Source organism: Chrysemys picta, chromosome 14 (genome assembly GCF_011386835.1).
Source record: "Chrysemys picta bellii isolate R12L10 chromosome 14, ASM1138683v2, whole genome shotgun sequence".
Taxonomy (NCBI): domain Eukaryota; kingdom Metazoa; phylum Chordata; order Testudines; family Emydidae; genus Chrysemys; species Chrysemys picta.
The window spans coordinates 7,344,980-7,362,433 of NC_088804.1; the positions used below are offsets into that span (position 1 = coordinate 7,344,980).

General features: G+C 56.2%; 1 protein-coding gene across 2 annotated transcripts in view; it reads right to left on the bottom strand.

Annotated features, from left to right (window-relative positions):
• Positions 1 to 4,435: 4,435 nt before the first annotated feature.
• Positions 4,436 to 17,454, bottom strand: part of LOC135975557 (adhesion G-protein coupled receptor G1-like) — a 43,508-nt gene continuing 30,489 nt past the window's right edge. Inside the window, exons 5-15 of one of the 2 annotated variants that reach the window (XM_065566865.1) lie at positions 17,066 to 17,168; positions 16,648 to 16,795; positions 14,433 to 14,561; positions 11,489 to 11,605; positions 11,020 to 11,065; positions 10,122 to 10,222; positions 9,874 to 9,995; positions 8,584 to 8,858; positions 7,833 to 7,941; positions 6,329 to 6,597; positions 4,436 to 5,791 (exon numbers count right to left, since the gene is read on the bottom strand). In XM_065566865.1, the coding sequence (XP_065422937.1) occupies positions 5,664 to 5,791; positions 6,329 to 6,597; positions 7,833 to 7,941; positions 8,584 to 8,858; positions 9,874 to 9,995; positions 10,122 to 10,222; positions 11,020 to 11,065; positions 11,489 to 11,605; positions 14,433 to 14,561; positions 16,648 to 16,795; positions 17,066 to 17,168 (1,547 nt within the window). In that variant the 3' untranslated portion in view covers positions 4,436 to 5,663. The remainder of the gene's footprint in view (positions 5,792 to 6,328; positions 6,598 to 7,832; positions 7,942 to 8,583; positions 8,859 to 9,873; positions 9,996 to 10,121; positions 10,223 to 11,019; positions 11,066 to 11,488; positions 11,606 to 14,432; positions 14,562 to 16,647; positions 16,796 to 17,065; positions 17,169 to 17,454) is intronic. The other variant, XM_065566866.1, reaches the window with a different exon arrangement.

Consider the following 17,454-nt stretch of genomic DNA (forward strand, 5'->3'; position numbering starts at 1 on the left):
GGCACAAGGTAGAGCAGCCCCCAGACCCAAGGGGCTGTTCTGACAGCCGAGAGTAAGGCTGCTCCGGCCATGCCTTCTCCCCAGAAGTGCCCGCTCTGCTGGGGGCTGGGAAAGGGACGGGTTAGCTCCCTGGAGCTCTCCCTTGCCCAGGGGGAATCCTGAGAGGGTCTGAGCTCAGGGTTGCCAGCTGCTTTGTGCCACCTGAGAAGTAGGCCCCTAGCCCAGTCGTGGCTCTCACTTCCCTTTGCGGTCTTCACTTTCTGCCCTGGTCTCTCTGAACTCCCCTGAGGCAGCTGGCGTTTGTTAACCCAGCAAGCCCTCGTGCAACCCATCCGCCCCCCAGCAAGCAGTTGTCCCAGCCCCCCGGGGTTGCTGTCTCTTGCCGCAGATATACAAGTTTATTATTGGAGACTTCTTTCATTTGAACTGCGAGTGACATCTAGTAGGTGAATTATGAGCCTATAAAACCTGGGAAGTTCTCTCTACAGCTTGTCTTCATCTTCTACTCCAGGTCCCTGACAGAGACTGGAAGACTTCATTAGCATCCTTCTGGCTGGGAAGGCCTTAACGGGATTCCCCTTTCCAGCATACTGCCTTGGGCAAGGTTGGTGCCAAGGACATTTAGGGATAAAAATCCCAAGTGAAGTTGTACCTAGAGGAGCATGCCGCAGAGACAGAGTCAGAAAATGGTGGATGTTGTGTTAAAATAGCTATAAATATTGGAGCAGTCCCTGGTCAATACGGACTGCATCCCTGCTAGGGCTGGCTGAAAATTTCCCATCAGAACTTGTTTCTGACAGAAGTTTTTCACAAAGAGTGTTTGCTTTTCATAGAAAACTTCAATTTTCTGTCAAAAACTGAGCACCCGAAAACTGAAATATTTCAACTGAAAACCAAAATGTTTCTGTTTGGATTTGCTGCCATAGTGCCTTATGGGAGTTGTAGTTCAATTGCCTCATGTCCCCCCTTCTCTTCTATGGACCAGGCTCCCAAGCTGGACTCCATCTCCCGGGATGCACCCCTATCTCTCCTCAGGGGGAACCCTAGTCCGTCATGGGAATGAGTACATGACACACCAGGATTCCCAGACGGCATTTTGGCAACATATCCAAATGGAAATTTTGGGGGGTTGACCAAAGTATTCCATTTTTTGAATTTTTGCCAAAAAAAAAAAAATTTTCAATGGCTTTGCCTATTAAACCTAGTGAGACCCATGACCCACCTGTCCCCAGCAAGTCGGTGTCCCAAACTACTGGGGCTGTTCTCACGTGCTCCACATACAAGTCAGTCATTGGAGACTTAAATTTATAAGAAAATGATTATTTCTTCCATTTTCATCCAGTTTCTGCAAGAATATATTTTTTTCCAACCAGTACAGTTGCTCTGTACTTGTTACAGTAACACTGTTACCGATGAGCCCAGAGGGATGGATGTAAAACCCCTCTGCCCGTGGCACCATGCAGGTGTTCTAGGCTCCCATCACTTGTATGAAGGGCTGTCAGATAGGGGGTAAGGGGCAGGGAGGCAAAGGAATCCCTACAAGCAAGAGTGGTAGCCGTGTTAGTCTGTATCAGCAAAAACAATGAGGAGTTCTTGTGGCACCGTAGAGACTAACAAATTTATTTGGGCATAAGCTTTCGTGGCTAAACCCCACTTCATCAGATGCATGGAGTGGAAAATACAGGAGCAGGTATAAATACATGAAAGGATGGGAGTTGTGTGAGGTCAGTCTAACGAGACAATTCACTTAACAGGATACCAAGGGAGGAAAAATCACTTTTGTAGTGGTAATGAGAGAGGGAAATTAGTATGGGGGAAATTAGGTTTTGGTTTTGTAATGACCCAACCACTCCCAGTCTTTATTCAGGCCTAATTTGATGGTGTCCAGTTTGCAAATTAATTCCAGTTCTGCAGTTTCACGTTGGAGTCTGTTTGTGAAGTTTTTTTGTTGAAGAATTGCCACTTTTAGGTCTGTTATTGAGTGACCAGGGAGATTCAAGTGTAGGAGAACACTTCAATCTCCCTGGTCACTCAATAACAAACCTAAAAGTGGCAATTCTTCAACAAAAAAACTTCAAAAACTTCAAGAACAGTTATTTTTCCTCTCTTGGTATCCTATTGTTAATTGAGTTGTCTCGTTAGACTGACCTCACACTTGGTAAGGCAACTCCCACCTTTTCATGTATTTATACTTGCTCCTGTATTTTCCACCTCACGCATCTGATGAAGTGGGTTCTCGCCCACAAAAGCTTATGCCCAAATAAATGTGTTAGTCTCTAAGGTGCCACAAGGACTCCTATGATCACAGGACCACCCCACTGCAAATACTATCCCAGCTGTGATGTGTCTGTGGAGGCTTCCAAGGGGCATGAGTAGCAGGGCCACGGTTAAGCAGACTCATTCTGTGGTGGACCCTTCAGCAAGGAAATTTCGACCCAGGCCCAGCTTCCAATGCACAACAGACTGGCAGGCTTCAAGAGCAGCCACTAGGGTCATTGCTTGTTTTTATTACTCCAGCAGGCGGGCTACAGTCACTTGCATGCAACAAAGTCCAACACCGGCAATGGGCTTTGGCCAGAGCAGGCAGTGGTGCGGGTGGGGTGGATGCCCCATTGTAAAGCAGTTTAATGGAAATCTCTGGTTGGGTACAAAGGAGCAATAAACTCCCCACACGGTCATTAAAAAAGCAAAAGCACATTGGTTCCAGGTTTAGTCCATCCAGGTTGTGGACTTGTCTGTGTGTGAGAGAGAGAATGAACTCAGCTGCAGCGTCTACCTTTGCGGCAAGATCTCTTCACTGACCAGTTAGTGGCGGCTGATGTCCCGCAATACAGTCTCCAGCATCCAGGAATTCACAGCCCCTTTGCTATCACTTCCTTTCCCTACACTCCCTGTTTCACCATGTCTGTTTCTTTACTGCCCTGCTCTGTAATTCCTCCTCTCCAATTTCTAGTTCTTTTCTTTCTGCAGTTTCCTTCCATCTCCTTCCCTGTTGTTCGCCTGTCCTCTTTAAATCAGAGATGGGCTTGAGCAGCAGGGTTAGGATTTGGGTTTCAACCTCCTCAAAAGTCAGGGTGTTTGGGTACATCTGATTGGTTCATAATGGGTTGGTGTTGGGGTGAGCAGGTCGGTGTGTGCACGAACCTGCATACACCACTGCCCTCTACTGAATGGAATCAGAACTGCTCCAATGTATGTCATTAGCCCCGTACTGCTAACAGATCCTCTCATTTAGCTTGAACGGTAGTTACCTTCACCAGGGCAGTTAGCTGAGTATAGAATCTCTCTCCATGGTGAAGTGACCGGGACGGGGGGAATCATCGCATGAGTTCAAAAGGAAATGTAACAAACCGGGGTGTTTATAGCTTCCTGGGGGGGGGGGGGGGGCGGGGAGGGGGACAGGCACATAGGCTCTGATTCTCCTTGTTTTCCCCCCTCAGTGTGTGTGCACGACGTTACCCCTGGTGTGAGTGGGTGGGGAGGTCTGGTTTGGTAGCGATGTGCACCTTCTCTGCACTCACTGTGCGCAGGTGTAAATAAAGACACAAGGTGCAATGGAGGGGGAATCAACGCCCCAAGCATTGTCTGCCTCTAGCCTCCTAGGGAACAGCAATTCCCTGTGCTGTGAGAGGGGCTGTTCTGTTACCCCTCAGTCTTGCCCAGGTCCTGTTCGCCTACTCGACAAACTCTGCATAAGCTGCTTGGAAGGCTCGTTGTCGCGCTGTTTGCGGCCTCGTGTGTGAAGGCACTGAGGAGTGTGTCTCTTCCCTTGCTAAATCCCCCATCAGAAGCGCAGACCTGCCTGGGGTAACTGGGGCAGGCCAGTTCCAGCAAGTGAATCTGCTCCTGGGGGGTGAGCTGGGCCCCTTTGGGAGCACAGTCCAGTTGCCTGGCCTGGTTATTTTGTCATCTGAGAACTCCCGGTGGAGGGGCCGGTGTCCGGCTGGCGGCAGATGGTGCAGTACCAGAGGCAGATGAAGAACCGCAGGTAAGAGCGGGTCGGCTCCCGCACACCCAGTGCACACTGCAGTCTCCTTAGGCGGGGCCGTATTCACAGAGCTGAATGTGCTGGCGCCGCGCATTCTGCGTGAGGGAGAAGATATGGGGGTCTCTGCGGGGAACTTTGACTCTCCACCCAGATCAGGTGGCTCGGTATCCTTTGCTGCCTCGTCCCTCCCCCCTGGACTGCGAGCCCGGGATGCCATCCGGCACAGGGGCACCAGTTTAATAATACTGCGTAGGGCCCCATAAATCCTAAGGACGGCCCTGTCCAGGATAATCTTTCTTTAGGACGGCTAGATCCAGTGCCACAGCTGATCTCAACAGCCACATACTGGATCATGGGGGTCCCACTCAGGTAGCTGGGACCCCGACCTTATGGGATTTAAAGTGAACACCTTGAATTGCACCCAGAAGCAAAGAAGCAGTCACGGAATCTATGTAAGTACTGGTTTCATATTTACTGATCTATCAACATCTTCCACCGGCTGTAGCTTCTGAGTGGACCACAAGTATAGGCCCAAACAGACCACATTATATTAGACCAAACCAGAAGTGACCCAAGCCTGGATAAGTGAAAGCCAGATGTGCAAGAGAAGGGTGACAGTTCCTGGCCAGCTGCTGATGAAAAGAGGCTTTCACAATCATTGAAGCAAGCTGGGATTCTAGGCCCACGTGAAGAACCCCAGGACATCACCACATTACAATGCGACAGGAGGACCAGCCCCCTTCAGGAATGGGATCCGCGATCTCCAGCTCTGCCATGGCCTCTGGAGCATCCCTCCAACTCTCTAGCATCAACTCTGCCCAGTCGCTCCTCTGCACTTGTGGTTTCACTTGGCAGCTGCCTGATGTGACTGGAGCCCTGGGAGAGATGGATACCAGGCTCTCCCAGGAGTGCTGCCAGCTTTTCTGCCGCCCTAGGCGGCGGAAGGTCCCACCCCGAAATGCCGCCCCCCACAGAGGCGGCAGAAGATCCTGCCAATGAAATACCGCCGCAGTCGCCGCCCCCCAAATTGTAGCGCCCTAGGCGACCACCTAGGTCGCCTAATGGTTGGGCCAGCCCTGGACTCTCCCCTGCCCTTCCTCTAGGCTGTGATGTGGAAAGAGCTGTGAAAGGAGCATGAAACAGACTAGGTCCCCGATCCCCTGTCAGAGAAGGCTGCAGCCCTTGCTGGCTTATAACACCCTCTGTCTTTTCCAGTGACTTTATACTGAAGTGGTGATCTACCTGGGAGCCCAGGTGTGTGCGTGTGATACAAGAATGGTGTTTAATGCAATGGGAACCAGGCAGGGCTGGACCGGAGAGATCCAGAAGGGAATGTGCGAGAGAAACCGAGCTGCTGCCGTGCTCTTAGCGTATAACAGACTCTATGCTGGCAGTTCAGAGTGTCTGGGAGTGTGTGAATTTCTCTACATTGCTTCAGGAGGACTTGTGGCACCTTAGAGACTAACAAATTTATTAGAGCATAAGCTTTCGTGGACTACTAACACGGCTGCTACTCTGAAACTCTACATTCCTTGTGATTATACGTGGCCGCGTGTAGCAAAGCAGGAGCATCAGACAAATGTGATGCCTCCACCTCCCCTCCGGGAGTGCGATCCCTGGTTCTTGACTCACGGGGCAGAGACAGTCCCAGCTGTGACCAGAGAAAGTGGGTGATTCAGTCTGCGCTCGTGCGGCTGGTGCTGATTGGCAACCTGGCGCTGTCGGAGTTGTTCAGTGAGGGGTAGGACTTCGACTTTCTGACCTGCAGCACCATTGTCCAGTACCAGAGGAAGATGAGGAAGCCTGCGAGAGATGGGAGAAATAGGAGAGCGCTCACTGGGCAGGGGTAATGCAGAGAGAAGGACAATGGGTCACCTGGTGGCAGGGGGAGGCTGGCACCCTGCCTGAGCATGGGTGCACCCTGTCAGCTCAGCCCATCACTACTGCCACTTTAAAGGAACAAACTACACGTCAGATGAACTGAGCTAACAGTGTCTCGGATCCATCACTGTACTAACGTAGCAGAGCACTGTCTCGCGCCTTAGCTGGTGGCACCCTCGTGTGGCCATTGGGTGCTGTCGCACAGAAAATCCCAGGGCCCCGCAGGCGAGATGGCTAGGTACAACGAGGCACGCTCTAGTACGGAGGGGAGCCTCTTCCCCACGGTGAGGAATAGGGCACAGGGTTGTGTCAGAGCCTCATCAGCTGCTCCTCAGAGAGACTCCAGACTCCTTAGCCATTTACCCCAAAACTCGCCCCGGGGTGACGGCACATACGCCAGGTCCCACGTCGCCGGGAGAGGGCGAGATGGGCAGAGCGTGCCCGGCCCTGCGCGCTCACCTTGCAAAGTGTTGATGATGGTGAAGAGGTAGATGACGACGAGCCGGAACGATCCCGAGGAAAAGGAGAAGAACGCCAGTGCCCAGGGGATGCCCAGCACGAGGCTCAGGCCCAGGAGAACCAGGGCGTGCTTAAGCTCGTGGCCTCTGTTCCTCTGCCTGAGGATCTCCCGCACCATGGCTCCCAGCATGGCCATGTTGAAGAGGAAGACCAGGCTGAAGAAGCCCAGGTTGACTATGTTATGGATCAGGGGGGCTGTGATCCAGCATCTGGAGGGAAGAGAAAGGCAGATAGTTAAGGTCCGTAATCCTCTGCTAGAGCTCGGGGGACCCCCTGGCACATTCGGCCTCCAGCCCAGAGTTAAACATGGAGGCCGGTCTCCCAGCTGATGTAAGGCAGTACAGCTCCACTGAAGTCACGAGAGCTTTGCTGATTTCCTCCAGCTGGGGATCTGGCGGGAGGGAGAGGCGGGAGGAAGAAAAGGTTTCAGGGAAAACCCCAGCAGAGGGGATGTAATCTGTTGGCATAGGCATACGCAGCCCATTTCATTAGGTGTGCAGCCAGAGAGCCCCGCCCTAGTCCCACCCTGCCCTAGTCCCGCCCCCATCCACGCCCTCCTACTTCCCGCCCCCTGACTTCCCCCCTCAGAACCTCCAACCCCCCCTGCTTCTTGTCCCCTGACTGCCCCCCTAGGATCCTACCCCCTACCTGTCCCCTGACTTCTCCTACCCTTATCCACACCTCCGCCCCCAGACAGACCCCCGGGACTCCCATGCCCCATCTAACCACTCCCCACCCCCTGACAGCCCCCCCCAGAACTCCCAACCCATCCAACCCCCCCAGCTTCCTGCCTCCTCCAACCCCTCTCCACACCCCTGCCTCCTGACAGCCTTCCCAGAACTCCTGACTCATCCGACCCCCCCCCTCAGCTCCTTGTCCCCTGACCACCACCTCCAGAGACCCCCCCCGCCCCTAACCACCCCCCCGGGATCCCACCCCCTATCAAACCCACCCTGTCCCCTGACTGCCCCCACCCCTTATCCAACCACCCTGGCCCCGGACCCCTTACCATGAGATGAGGCTCCTAGCCTCCCTGTGGAGCCAAACACTGCCCCGCGGGAGCGCGCAGCCCCGGCCCCCAGAGCGCTGTGCACACAGCGGCATGGCTCATGGGGAGCGTGTCTGACTCATCGTGGAGCCCCGGCCCACAGAGCGCTGTGCGCGGCGGCATGGCTCCAGGGGAGAGGGAAGGCGGGGGAAGGGCCGGCGGCTTGCTGCGTTCGGCCGGGCGTTCCGGCCCGGGAGCGCGGACCCCGCAGCTTGCTGCGCCGGGGAGTGGAGCCATTTGCCCACCCCTGCATTAGGGTGTGCCTGGGCACACCCGGCACACCTATGTCTGTTGGTCTGATGCAGGGTGCAGACCGTGTGTTAACTGACTCACGGGAGGGGACATTGCTAGCGATGGTATAACCAGAAACATGGTGATGCCATTTCAATTACTCACATGGTTGCATTGGTGGATTTCTCAAGGGATTCAAATACTTCAATGTGGAATGGTCCATAATTTGTCTGATCCACCCGGAAGATCACACCCACGATAAAGATGGGAAGCCCTGGATGCAGAGAACAGCATTAGGTAGTTCCGCTAGCCCCAATTCCTGTCTTTGCAGGTCCCTGAAAAAGGAGCCCATCCTTTCTACTCCTAAGGAATTGACCGTGTTGTTCTCCCATACCCTTTGTCACCCTAGCGGTGGACTGAGGACAGTGCATTGAAAAGGGATGGTTGGGTACAGCTTTGGGTCCTCATGTCCACACTGCTCATAGGTTCCTGGGTGTTAAGGTCAGAAGGGACCTCTGTGATCATCTAGTGTGACCTGCTGCACAGCACAGGCCAGAGAAGTTCCCCCAGTGCCTCCTGCCCATAGCTTGTGTTTGAGCGACAGTGTGTTTTTTTACAGACACAGCCAGTCTTGACTTAAAGCCTTAGTGATGGAGACACCACTGCCGCCAATGCTTTAGTGAGGGGACTGATCTCTAGCCTGAATTTCTCTAGCTTTAGTTTCCAGACATTGGTTCGTCTTATGCCTTTGCCTGCTAGATGAAACAATCTCTGCCCTCAGAAATCTCTTGCACGTGTAGGTACTTGTGGATGGTGAGCAAATCATCCTCTTATCCTTGCAAGAGGAAAGTCTTCTGGGGGCGGGGGGAAGAGGCCTGGCGTTCTCAGGGCCATCTCGGCCTCCTTTCGTACTCACCCCAGCCCACCAGGCAGAGCTTGAGAATGAAGTGTTCCACGTAGGTGTTGAAGACCTTCACCACCAGCCTGTAGAGATTGTAGCCCTCAATGCCCATCCAGGTCAGGCAGCACAGCAGAGAGAGGTGCAGGAACATGCCGCTGGCTTTGCAGGCTGCCTCGCTGTCGATGGAGGCCAAGTGCTCAGTGATGAGGAAGCTCACGTCCAGCAGGAAGATGGCCCCCAGCAGGTTCATGTGAATGTAGATGTTTACGGTGCCGTCTCTGTGCTTCCTCCTGGGAAAGGGAAAGGAAGAGATTTCATTGCTGCTCCTATCTGGGAGTCCCAGACTCAGCACCCACAAAACCCCACGATGGGGTCCCAGTGCTTGGATTCAAGCAGTTCACCCTAACCAGAGACACGCAAGAGATCTGTGACTTAACAACAGGAGATTGTGAGCCCAGTGCCTATTCCAAATGTGATGGCCAGCTGATGGCTGTGATGGGTGAACACGCTGAGCCACTGGTAACTGCAACAGGTGAGCGATCCTGGTCCCCTTGTTCCACTGGGAAGCTACATCTCTGCTGGCCTTTGAACCATGTGTGCAGGCGACGGGTTTGGCCATTGCGTACAGCCTAATTTCTCAAAGGAAGCCTCTTTTAGCCTGCGTCAGCAGGAGCGGTGCCAGGGTTTTTGCCACTCTAGGCAGCAGCGCTCCTCCTCTGAGCATTCGGCGGCGGAGGTCCTTCCGCTCCCCGTCTTCAGGGTACTTTGGCAGCGGGTCCCGAAGCGAGTGAAGGACCCGCCACCAAATTTCGGCCGAAGACCCAGAGCAGAAGGACCCCCCGCCGCCGAATTTCCGCCGAGGGTGGCAAAATGCCGCCCCTCAAATCCTGCTGCCCTAGGCAACCGCCTAGGGTCGCCTAGTGGAAGCCCCGGCCCTGTGCGTCAGCCCCTTGTTAACACATTGCTAAAGATCTGTGCGTGCCCGCGGTCGCTGCATTAGTGCTAAAGACCAAGATGGCGGTCAAGATTATTAAACATGATAGGTGGTTCTGGGGGCCCATCTGGAGACCCCATTAAGGGGTCTGGTTTCTAGGGGTGGGTGCTCAGCACTTCCTGAATATCAGGCCCCTTTCAGGCATCTCACGTTGGGCCCCCAGAATCACCAGTCCCTTTAGAAAATCTTGGCCTATCTGTGTGTAATGGCAGCCGAGGGGGATGCTACCTGCATGGGGTAGCGAACTGGTCAGCATGAGCACGAGTTACAGGCTGCTAGCTAATCCCCGGCCCCGAACCATAGTACTGTACCTGGAGCAGCAGAAGAAGAAGATGATGGTGAAGAGGGAAGCCACAGCTGAGATAATGCAGCCAATGTAGGTGATAATCGTCAGGTACTCCTTGTGGATGTAATCTATCTCTGGAGAGGACATCTGAGAATGGAGAGGACAGGGGAGGTGTTAGAGCCATGCTGGGCAAGAGCTGAGAGCTTTACCCATCACATGGAGTCCATACAGTGAGGATGAGCGCGCGAGTGGGAGCTGGTACCCGGTACCCACCATCAGCACAGCAAAATAGGTGAGATGGTTGCAACGACAGACTGTCTGGTTATTACCCGTCTCTGTTTCACAGCCATCACTTTTCCAGCTGCCGCGGCCATCTGCAAAGAGAAAAGCAGTTTCCTCTTGAAGGTGGGAGGTTTCACACACTCAGCCCAAGTCAATGTTCACAGAAAGTCTTTGACCCACGGTGTCTGCCAGCAGGTGAGAATGAGAGAGTGCTTTGCCATGGGGCCCAGTGACTCCCATACAGACCACATGGCAGCAGTGCTATAGTGGGGAGTCTTAGCACCCGAAATCGCCCTCACCCATATCTGGGTGGAGAGCAGGGCCTGGGACAGATTCTTTAGGATCTCAGGTGGTTCCCCCATGGATATCTAGCCATCCACAGAGATCTAGGGACTGTATCCCTGGCATTAAGAGGAATGGCAGGATTCACAGATAAGGGGAGGCTGTCAAATCAAGCCCTGTTGAGGCTGAAAAGGAGAAGTCACAGGGAGCTGGAGTGAGTGACACAGATTGGAGAAGGACAGAGTGAAAACCAATCAGCGTCTCCTGATGGAGAAGGGATGGATGTATCCAGCCACTGACCATGTGCTGGGCCAATCCCACTCCTACTGAAGTAAACGGGAGTCTTTCCATCCACTCCAATGGGAGTTGGACTTGGCCCAGAGTTTGTCTCTACAAGAGTTAAAATACCAAGGACAGTCCAGTCCCATGCTTCAGGTTGTAAAGTGACTGATGCTCACTCCCTTCCTTGGGCAGCTAGGCTAGGGGTCTGGTTCCCACCTCACACCTGTGCAAAGCCAGCATAAGGTGCTGTCAAATCGGGAGGGTAGCACTGGACTCCCCCACTGCACAGGTGTCAGTCACTGCCTGCTCTCTCGGAGATACTCACGGCTGGAGTCCACGTCCCAGAACACGCACTGTGGAGTCACGTTCCTCTGAAAGGACAAGAACATGGGTGGTGATGCCTGAGCCTCTCTGGGTTATTCACGGGGCAGGCGAGTTTGGCTGAGGGGCAGATCAAGGGGCAGATGGGGCAGGAGGAGAAAAGAAACTCTGGCCCTTGTCATGTGACTGGGGCCAGGAAACAAAGATCATTCTCTCCCCAGCAGTCCAGTCGGTCACCTCCTTTTTCAAGAGGGAGGCTGCTCCCAGCAACAGCCTATGGGGCAGGGAAAGATCCGACACCGGCTGTGCCGTCTCTCTGGAAGTGGCTAGTTGGCCTGAGCTACGTGTTTTGGAAGGGGATCCCCTAGAGAGGATGGGGCGACAGAGCCGAGGCAGAAGCTGAGTTGGCAGGTCTCAGCCCCCGCCCCCACCCTGGGCAGACTGATTGGAATGGGGCCGTTTCTCACACCTACCGGCAGCTGGACATGAAAGAATTTGAGGACCACGTCCTGTGGGAGGCCTGATACGGGGGTGTTCCCCACGGTGATGCCAATCACCTTTTCACCGAGCACCCTGCTGCTGTTCTGGTCCTGAAAGAGATGGAAAGCCCGTGATGCCAGCGTGGGAGAGTGACAGCTGCCGGGCACCAAGCTGCTCTAAACCTCCCGGAGATCTCAGACCCAGAGAGCTTCCTTGTCACCTTCCTCAGCAGACCACACAGACCCAAGGAGGGTCTGCGCTCACAGGCTACGGGAGCCGGCGCAGTCTCTCCTCAGGCTGTGCCTCGCCGCTGTCACAGCTGACGTAGCACAGGCATCTGGGGGAGGGCATCAGGACACCAGGTGGCCTCCTATTTACTGTGGCAAAGGCCAGATCACAACCCCCAATGGTCCAGCTGCTCCGGGGTCCTGACGCTGAGAGGAGCTGCAGGGTAAGGTGCCACCTTCCATACTGCCCCTAGCTGTACAATACCCTGCCGGGGCCTGGGGTGGAGGCATTTCTTCCGGAGCCCAGCCAGGGACCGGTTTGAGCTGCAGTCGCTAGGCACAAAGGGAGATCGCAACCGGCAGAGCTTTGGCCGGAACCTGAATTTGGGGACCCTCCTAGCACTGTCCCGGTGTGTGGCTATGATGGGCCCACAGTGTTTCCCAGTGGGGAGGCACCGTGAGTACACTGGCCTGGCTCCTCTGGGAAAGGGAGCTCAGGGCCTGGCTAAAGGCACACAGCAAAAAGAAGCTATTGGGTCTCATCCGACTCAACCTGTTCACACAGGACAGTGTGCCGCTGGGGACAGTTCAGGGGCAGGGGTGGGGACCAGGGCTGGCATAGCAGGGGGTGCTGTGAGTCGGGGGAGGGGCATTGGCAGGGCTGGCACAGCAGGGGGTGCTGAGAGTTGGGGGAAGGGCATTGGCAGGGCTGGCACAGCAGGGGGAGCTGAGAGTCGGGGGAGGGGCATTGGCAGGGCTGGCATAGCAGGGGGTGCTGAGAGTTGGGGGAGGGGCATTGCCAGGGCTGGCATAGCAGGGGGTGCTGTGAGTCGGGGGAGGGGCATTGGCAGGGCTGGCTTGGCAGGGGGTGCTGTGAGTTGTGGGAGGGGCATTGGCAGGGCTGGCTTGGCAGGGGGTGCTGTGAGTCGGGGGAGGGGCATTGGCAGGGCTGGCACAGCAGGGGGTCCTGTGAGTCGGGGGAGGGGCATTGGCAGAGCTGGCATAGCAGGGGGTGCTGTGAGTCGGGGGAGGGGCATTGGCAGGGCTGGCATAGAGGGGGTGCTGAGAGTCGGGGGAGGGGCATTGGCAGGGCTGGCTTGGCAGGGGGTGCTGTGAGTCGGGGGAGGGGCATTGGCAGGGCTGGCATAGCAGGGGGTGCTGTGAGTTTGGGGAGGGGCATTGGCAGGGCTGGCATAGCAGAGGGTGCTGTGAGTCGGGGGAGGGGCATTGGCAGGGCTGGCATAGCAGGGGGTGCTGTGAGTCGGGGGAGGGGCATTGGCAGGGCTGGCACAGCAGGGGGTGCTGTGAGTCGGGGGAGGGGCATTGGCAGGGCTGGCTTGGCAGGGGGTGCTGTGAGTCGGGGGAGGGGCATTGGCAGGGCTGGCATAGCAGTGGGTGCTGTGAGTCGGGGGAGGGGCATTGGCAGGGCTGGCATAGCAGAGGGTGCTGTGAGTCGGGGGAGGGGCATTGGCAGGGCTGGCATAGAGGGGGTGCTGTGAGTCGGGGGAGGGGCATTGGCAGGGCTGGCACAGCAGGGGGTGCTGTCAGTTTGGGGAGGGGCATTGGCAGGGCTGGCATAGCAGAGGGTGCTGTGAGTCGGGGGAGGGGCATTGGCAGGGCTGGCATAGCAGGGGGTGCTGTGAGTCGGGGGAGGGGCATTGGCAGGGCTGGCACAGCAGGGGGTGCTGTGAGTCGGGGGAGGGGCATTGGCAGGGCTGGCTTGGCAGGGGGTGCTGTGAGTCGGGGGAGGGGCATTGGCAGGGCTGGCATAGCAGTGGGTGCTGTGAGTCGGAGGGGAGGGGCATTGGCAGGGCTGGCAGAGCAGGGGGTGCTGTGAGTCGGAGGGGAGGGGCATTGGCAAGGCTGGCACAGAAGGGGGTGCTGTGAGTTGGGGGAGGGGCATTGGCAGGGCTGGCACAGCAGGGGGTGCTGTGAGTCGGGGAGGGGGATTGACAGGGCTGGCATAGCAGGGGGTGCTGTGAGTCGGGGGAGGGGCATTGGCAGGGCTGGCATAGCAGGGGGTGCTGTGAGTCGGGGGAGGGGCATTGGCAGGGCTGGCATAGAGGGGGTGCTGTGAGTCGGGGGAGGGGCATTGGCAGGGCTGGCATAGAGGGGGTGCTGTGAGTCGGGGGAGGGGCATTGGCAGGTCTGGCATAGAGGGGGTGCTGTGAGTCGGGGGAGGGGCAGTGGCAGGGCTGGCATAGCAGGGGGTGCCGTGAGTCGGGGGAGGGGCATTGGCAGGGCTGGCATAGAGGGGGTGCTGTGAGTCGGGGGAGGGGCATTGGCAGGGCTGGCATGGCAGGGGGTGCTGTGAGTCGGGGGAGGGGCATTGGCAGAGCTGGCATAGTAGGGGGTGCTGAGAGTCGGGGGAGGGGCATTGGCAGGGCTGGCATAGAGGGGGTGCCGTGAGTCGGGGGGAGGGGCATTGGCAGGGCTGGCACAGCAGAGGGTGCTGTGAGTCGGGGGTCAGAGCTGGGTGCCAGCCCAAACCTGGCTGAGCAGGAGGTTGCGCGGCAGGTTGGATTTCCCACGGACCGGCAGACCGAGGGAGCAGGACCAGCAGCGGGGATGCTCTCGAGCTGCCCTGGCAGAGCTGTGCACAGCCTGCATCATCGCCATTCGCAGCAGCTGCTCCCAACCAAACCTGGCCCAGCGCTGCCCAGCACTATTAGCCCCCAAATTCATTCCCAGCCCAGGGCCCAGCCCTTACCTGGAAAAGGGCCTTGTTGTTGATATCCATCAGGACCACTCGCTCCTCAGCGTTCCTCCGCCTGCCCCTCACCTGTGCAAAGAGGATCTTGGGCAGATTCACCTCAAAGCCATGGACCTCTCTGCCCACCTGCAAAACAAAGCCCAGCAGAGCCCTCAGAGTGGCCGGCGCACGCGGTGAGGCTGCCCAAGCACAGGGCGCTAGGGAAAGCCTCGGGCTCTGGCTACACACGCCCCACAACACCCGTTGGGGTAAATCGCATCACCAGAGCTACGCTGATTTACCCCCGCTGAGGATCTGATGCCCAGGCCAGGGACCCACACACATCACTGCTCTGGTTTGTAGTGTGGACGGCACCCGACTGGGTGTTAAAGGGACGCCGGCAACTTGAGGTAAGAACGTTTCTATTCCAGTCGTTTAGCCGGGCTGGCGGCTCCCTGCTGCTCCCTCCCTTCAACAGCAGGACCGAGATGAAGCCTCACAACTTTGACGCTCCTCCCTGGGCTCTAAACAGGGCCAGTCTAGCGTTTTTGCCGCACCAAGCAGGAAAAAAAAAAAAGCCGCGATTGCAAGCAGCGGCAGCTCTACCGCCGCTTCATTCTACGGCGGCAAGAGGGTGTGACGGCCCCGCCGCCGAATGGCTGGACGTGTCCCCCCCTTCTTCATTGGCCGGCCTAGGCACATGCTTGCTAGGCTGGTGCCTGGAGCTGGCCCTGGCTCTAAAGGCGGATTCTCTGCCTCCCCTGCCTCCCGCTGTTCCCCAGCCTCATGCCAGAAGGGCGGAGCCGAGCTCCCCATGCAGGAGTCTCAAGGAAAGGAGATTCAATCCTGGCTGCCCTCACAGGGGTGCGCAGCCCTCTGGCAGGGCCCACGGCACAGCCTGCCAGCGACCTCTCCTCGGGAGTGAGGGCAGGGGGCTCCTCTGATCACCCTCATGAGACAGGAAGTGTGACTAGTCAGAGCATGGGCCTCCACCAAGGGCTGCCCAAGGCGGCAAGGGAAGAAAGTGAAACCAGAGTGAAGAGGAGATTTCCCTGGCAATCAGTATAAAGAACAGAAGTCTGATTTTTCGGGGTGAGAGTATCCCTTTAACTACACGCTGTAACCAGACACCTCCCAGGTTACCCTGGTTATGGGAAGGAGTCAGGTCCCCTCTACATTGCAAACTCTAATGCTGCAAAGACCAACCCAGGACCTGGACCATGACCTGGAAAGGTTCCACAGAGAAAAAGGCATCACCTGGAAACATGCCAAGTGCATCAAGAGGTTCTGCAAACGCTCCGGTTGGTCTGGGGTCCCTGCTCGAGGCACCTAGCACGGACACTGCTTTAGGCACTGCAGGTAATTTCAGTCTGTCCCTGGATGGCTGGGCCATTAAGGGGAGCAGGACCCAGCCTGTGATGATCAGCTAGGGATGAGGCGATTCTAGAAGCCAGCAGGCAGGCCAGCTGGGTATGGAGCCATCAGGAAAAGCTACAAGGAGCAGATGGACTCCTGTGGGAAGCTCTGGAGCAGGGCATGACTCTCAGGTAAGAGACCTGTAGGGAACAGATACCCCCTGAATTTGGGGGAAGGAATGGCTGAGATGGCATATGTGCTGGTTGTTCTTATGTAAAATAAAGCTGAAGCCCTCATGCTTCAGGGCTTCAACTGGTGGTCACTGGAAGGCATCTGGAGGGAGGGTTTCCCCTTACCCACAGGTCATTTTTTGTCTCCTTCCTCTGAAGCCTCAGAGGTGGGACATTGATGGGGGTGCCCGGTGTGCTGAGGTGATCTTGAGTGTTCTCTCTCTCAGGTGCTTGGCTGGCTGGTTCTTGCTCACATGCTCAGGGTCTAACTGATCACTGCCGTATGGGGGTTGAGAAGGAACTGTCCCCCAGCTCAGATGGGCAGTGACCTGGAGAGCTTTTCACCCGTCTCTGCAGTATGGGGCGCGGGTCCCTTGCCAGGATCATTTGAGTCTATCTGACTTCATAATTTCCCTACTGTCCGCAGGCATTCGGGCACCTCGGTCCCTGCTGTTCTCTGCCTGTGGCACACAATAGGCTAGTCTCCTTTAGGCTGTAATACTTGGGTCTCGTTTCAGTTGTTGGGTTTACTGGGTAGGTGTTGGTGGCCTGTACTGTACAGGAAGTCAGACTAGATGATCTGGTGGTGCCTTCTGGCCTTGAACTCTATGGTCGTGGCTCTGTGACCCCGGCACACCTGCACTCACCTCCAGTTCAGACATGAAGGGCAGATCCTGAGAGGCTTTGCTGAGCCCTATCTTCAAAACAGTCGCCCGCACTGTACTCGTCCCAAAAGTCTCGCTCTCCCCTTCAAACACCACCTGTCTCAGGTCCGATTCCAAACGCAGAAGTCTCCTTTTGGGGAAGAAGGAACAGAGCATGGGTCTAGAGAGGGTAGGAGGGAAGAGATCCTCAAAGCAGGGGCTGTACCACCACCAAGTGACAGGAGGAGAGTTTTGAGGACCCGCTGCTGGGGTTGGGAGGCTGTATATCTGACCTACCTCTCCCGAAAACCAGAGCTCCCCACAGACACACTCCTCGGGCATGTGAGGCTGTACAGACAGTGATGGGAAGCGCCTGATCTGGGAGAGGAGGAGCTGGACATAGTTTGTATACTGTACTCACTCATATGGTACAATGGTCATGCTTCCAGTGGGTTTCTTCATGTAGTTTGCTAAAGTCCTTAATTCTTTTTCAATCGCATGCACCCTGATGTCTTCAGCAGTCGATGTGGAAAGAAAAGAGAATGCTGTGATTAGTTCTGTGAAGAGGGGACAACGCTGGTTTCTGTAGCGTCCCTCCCCCAGGCAGCAAGTGCTTTATACTGTGTTCTCAGGCGACTGCGTTATTAATTGTTTGGCAATCATGTAGGGTTACCATATTTCAACAATCAAAAAAAAGGACGGGAGGAGCCCCGCCCCTGTCCTGCCCTAGCCCCGCCCCTGCCCCTTCCACTCCCTCCCACTTCCTGCTCCCTCAGAACCCCCAACCCTCCCCCCCTCCTGGGACCCCTG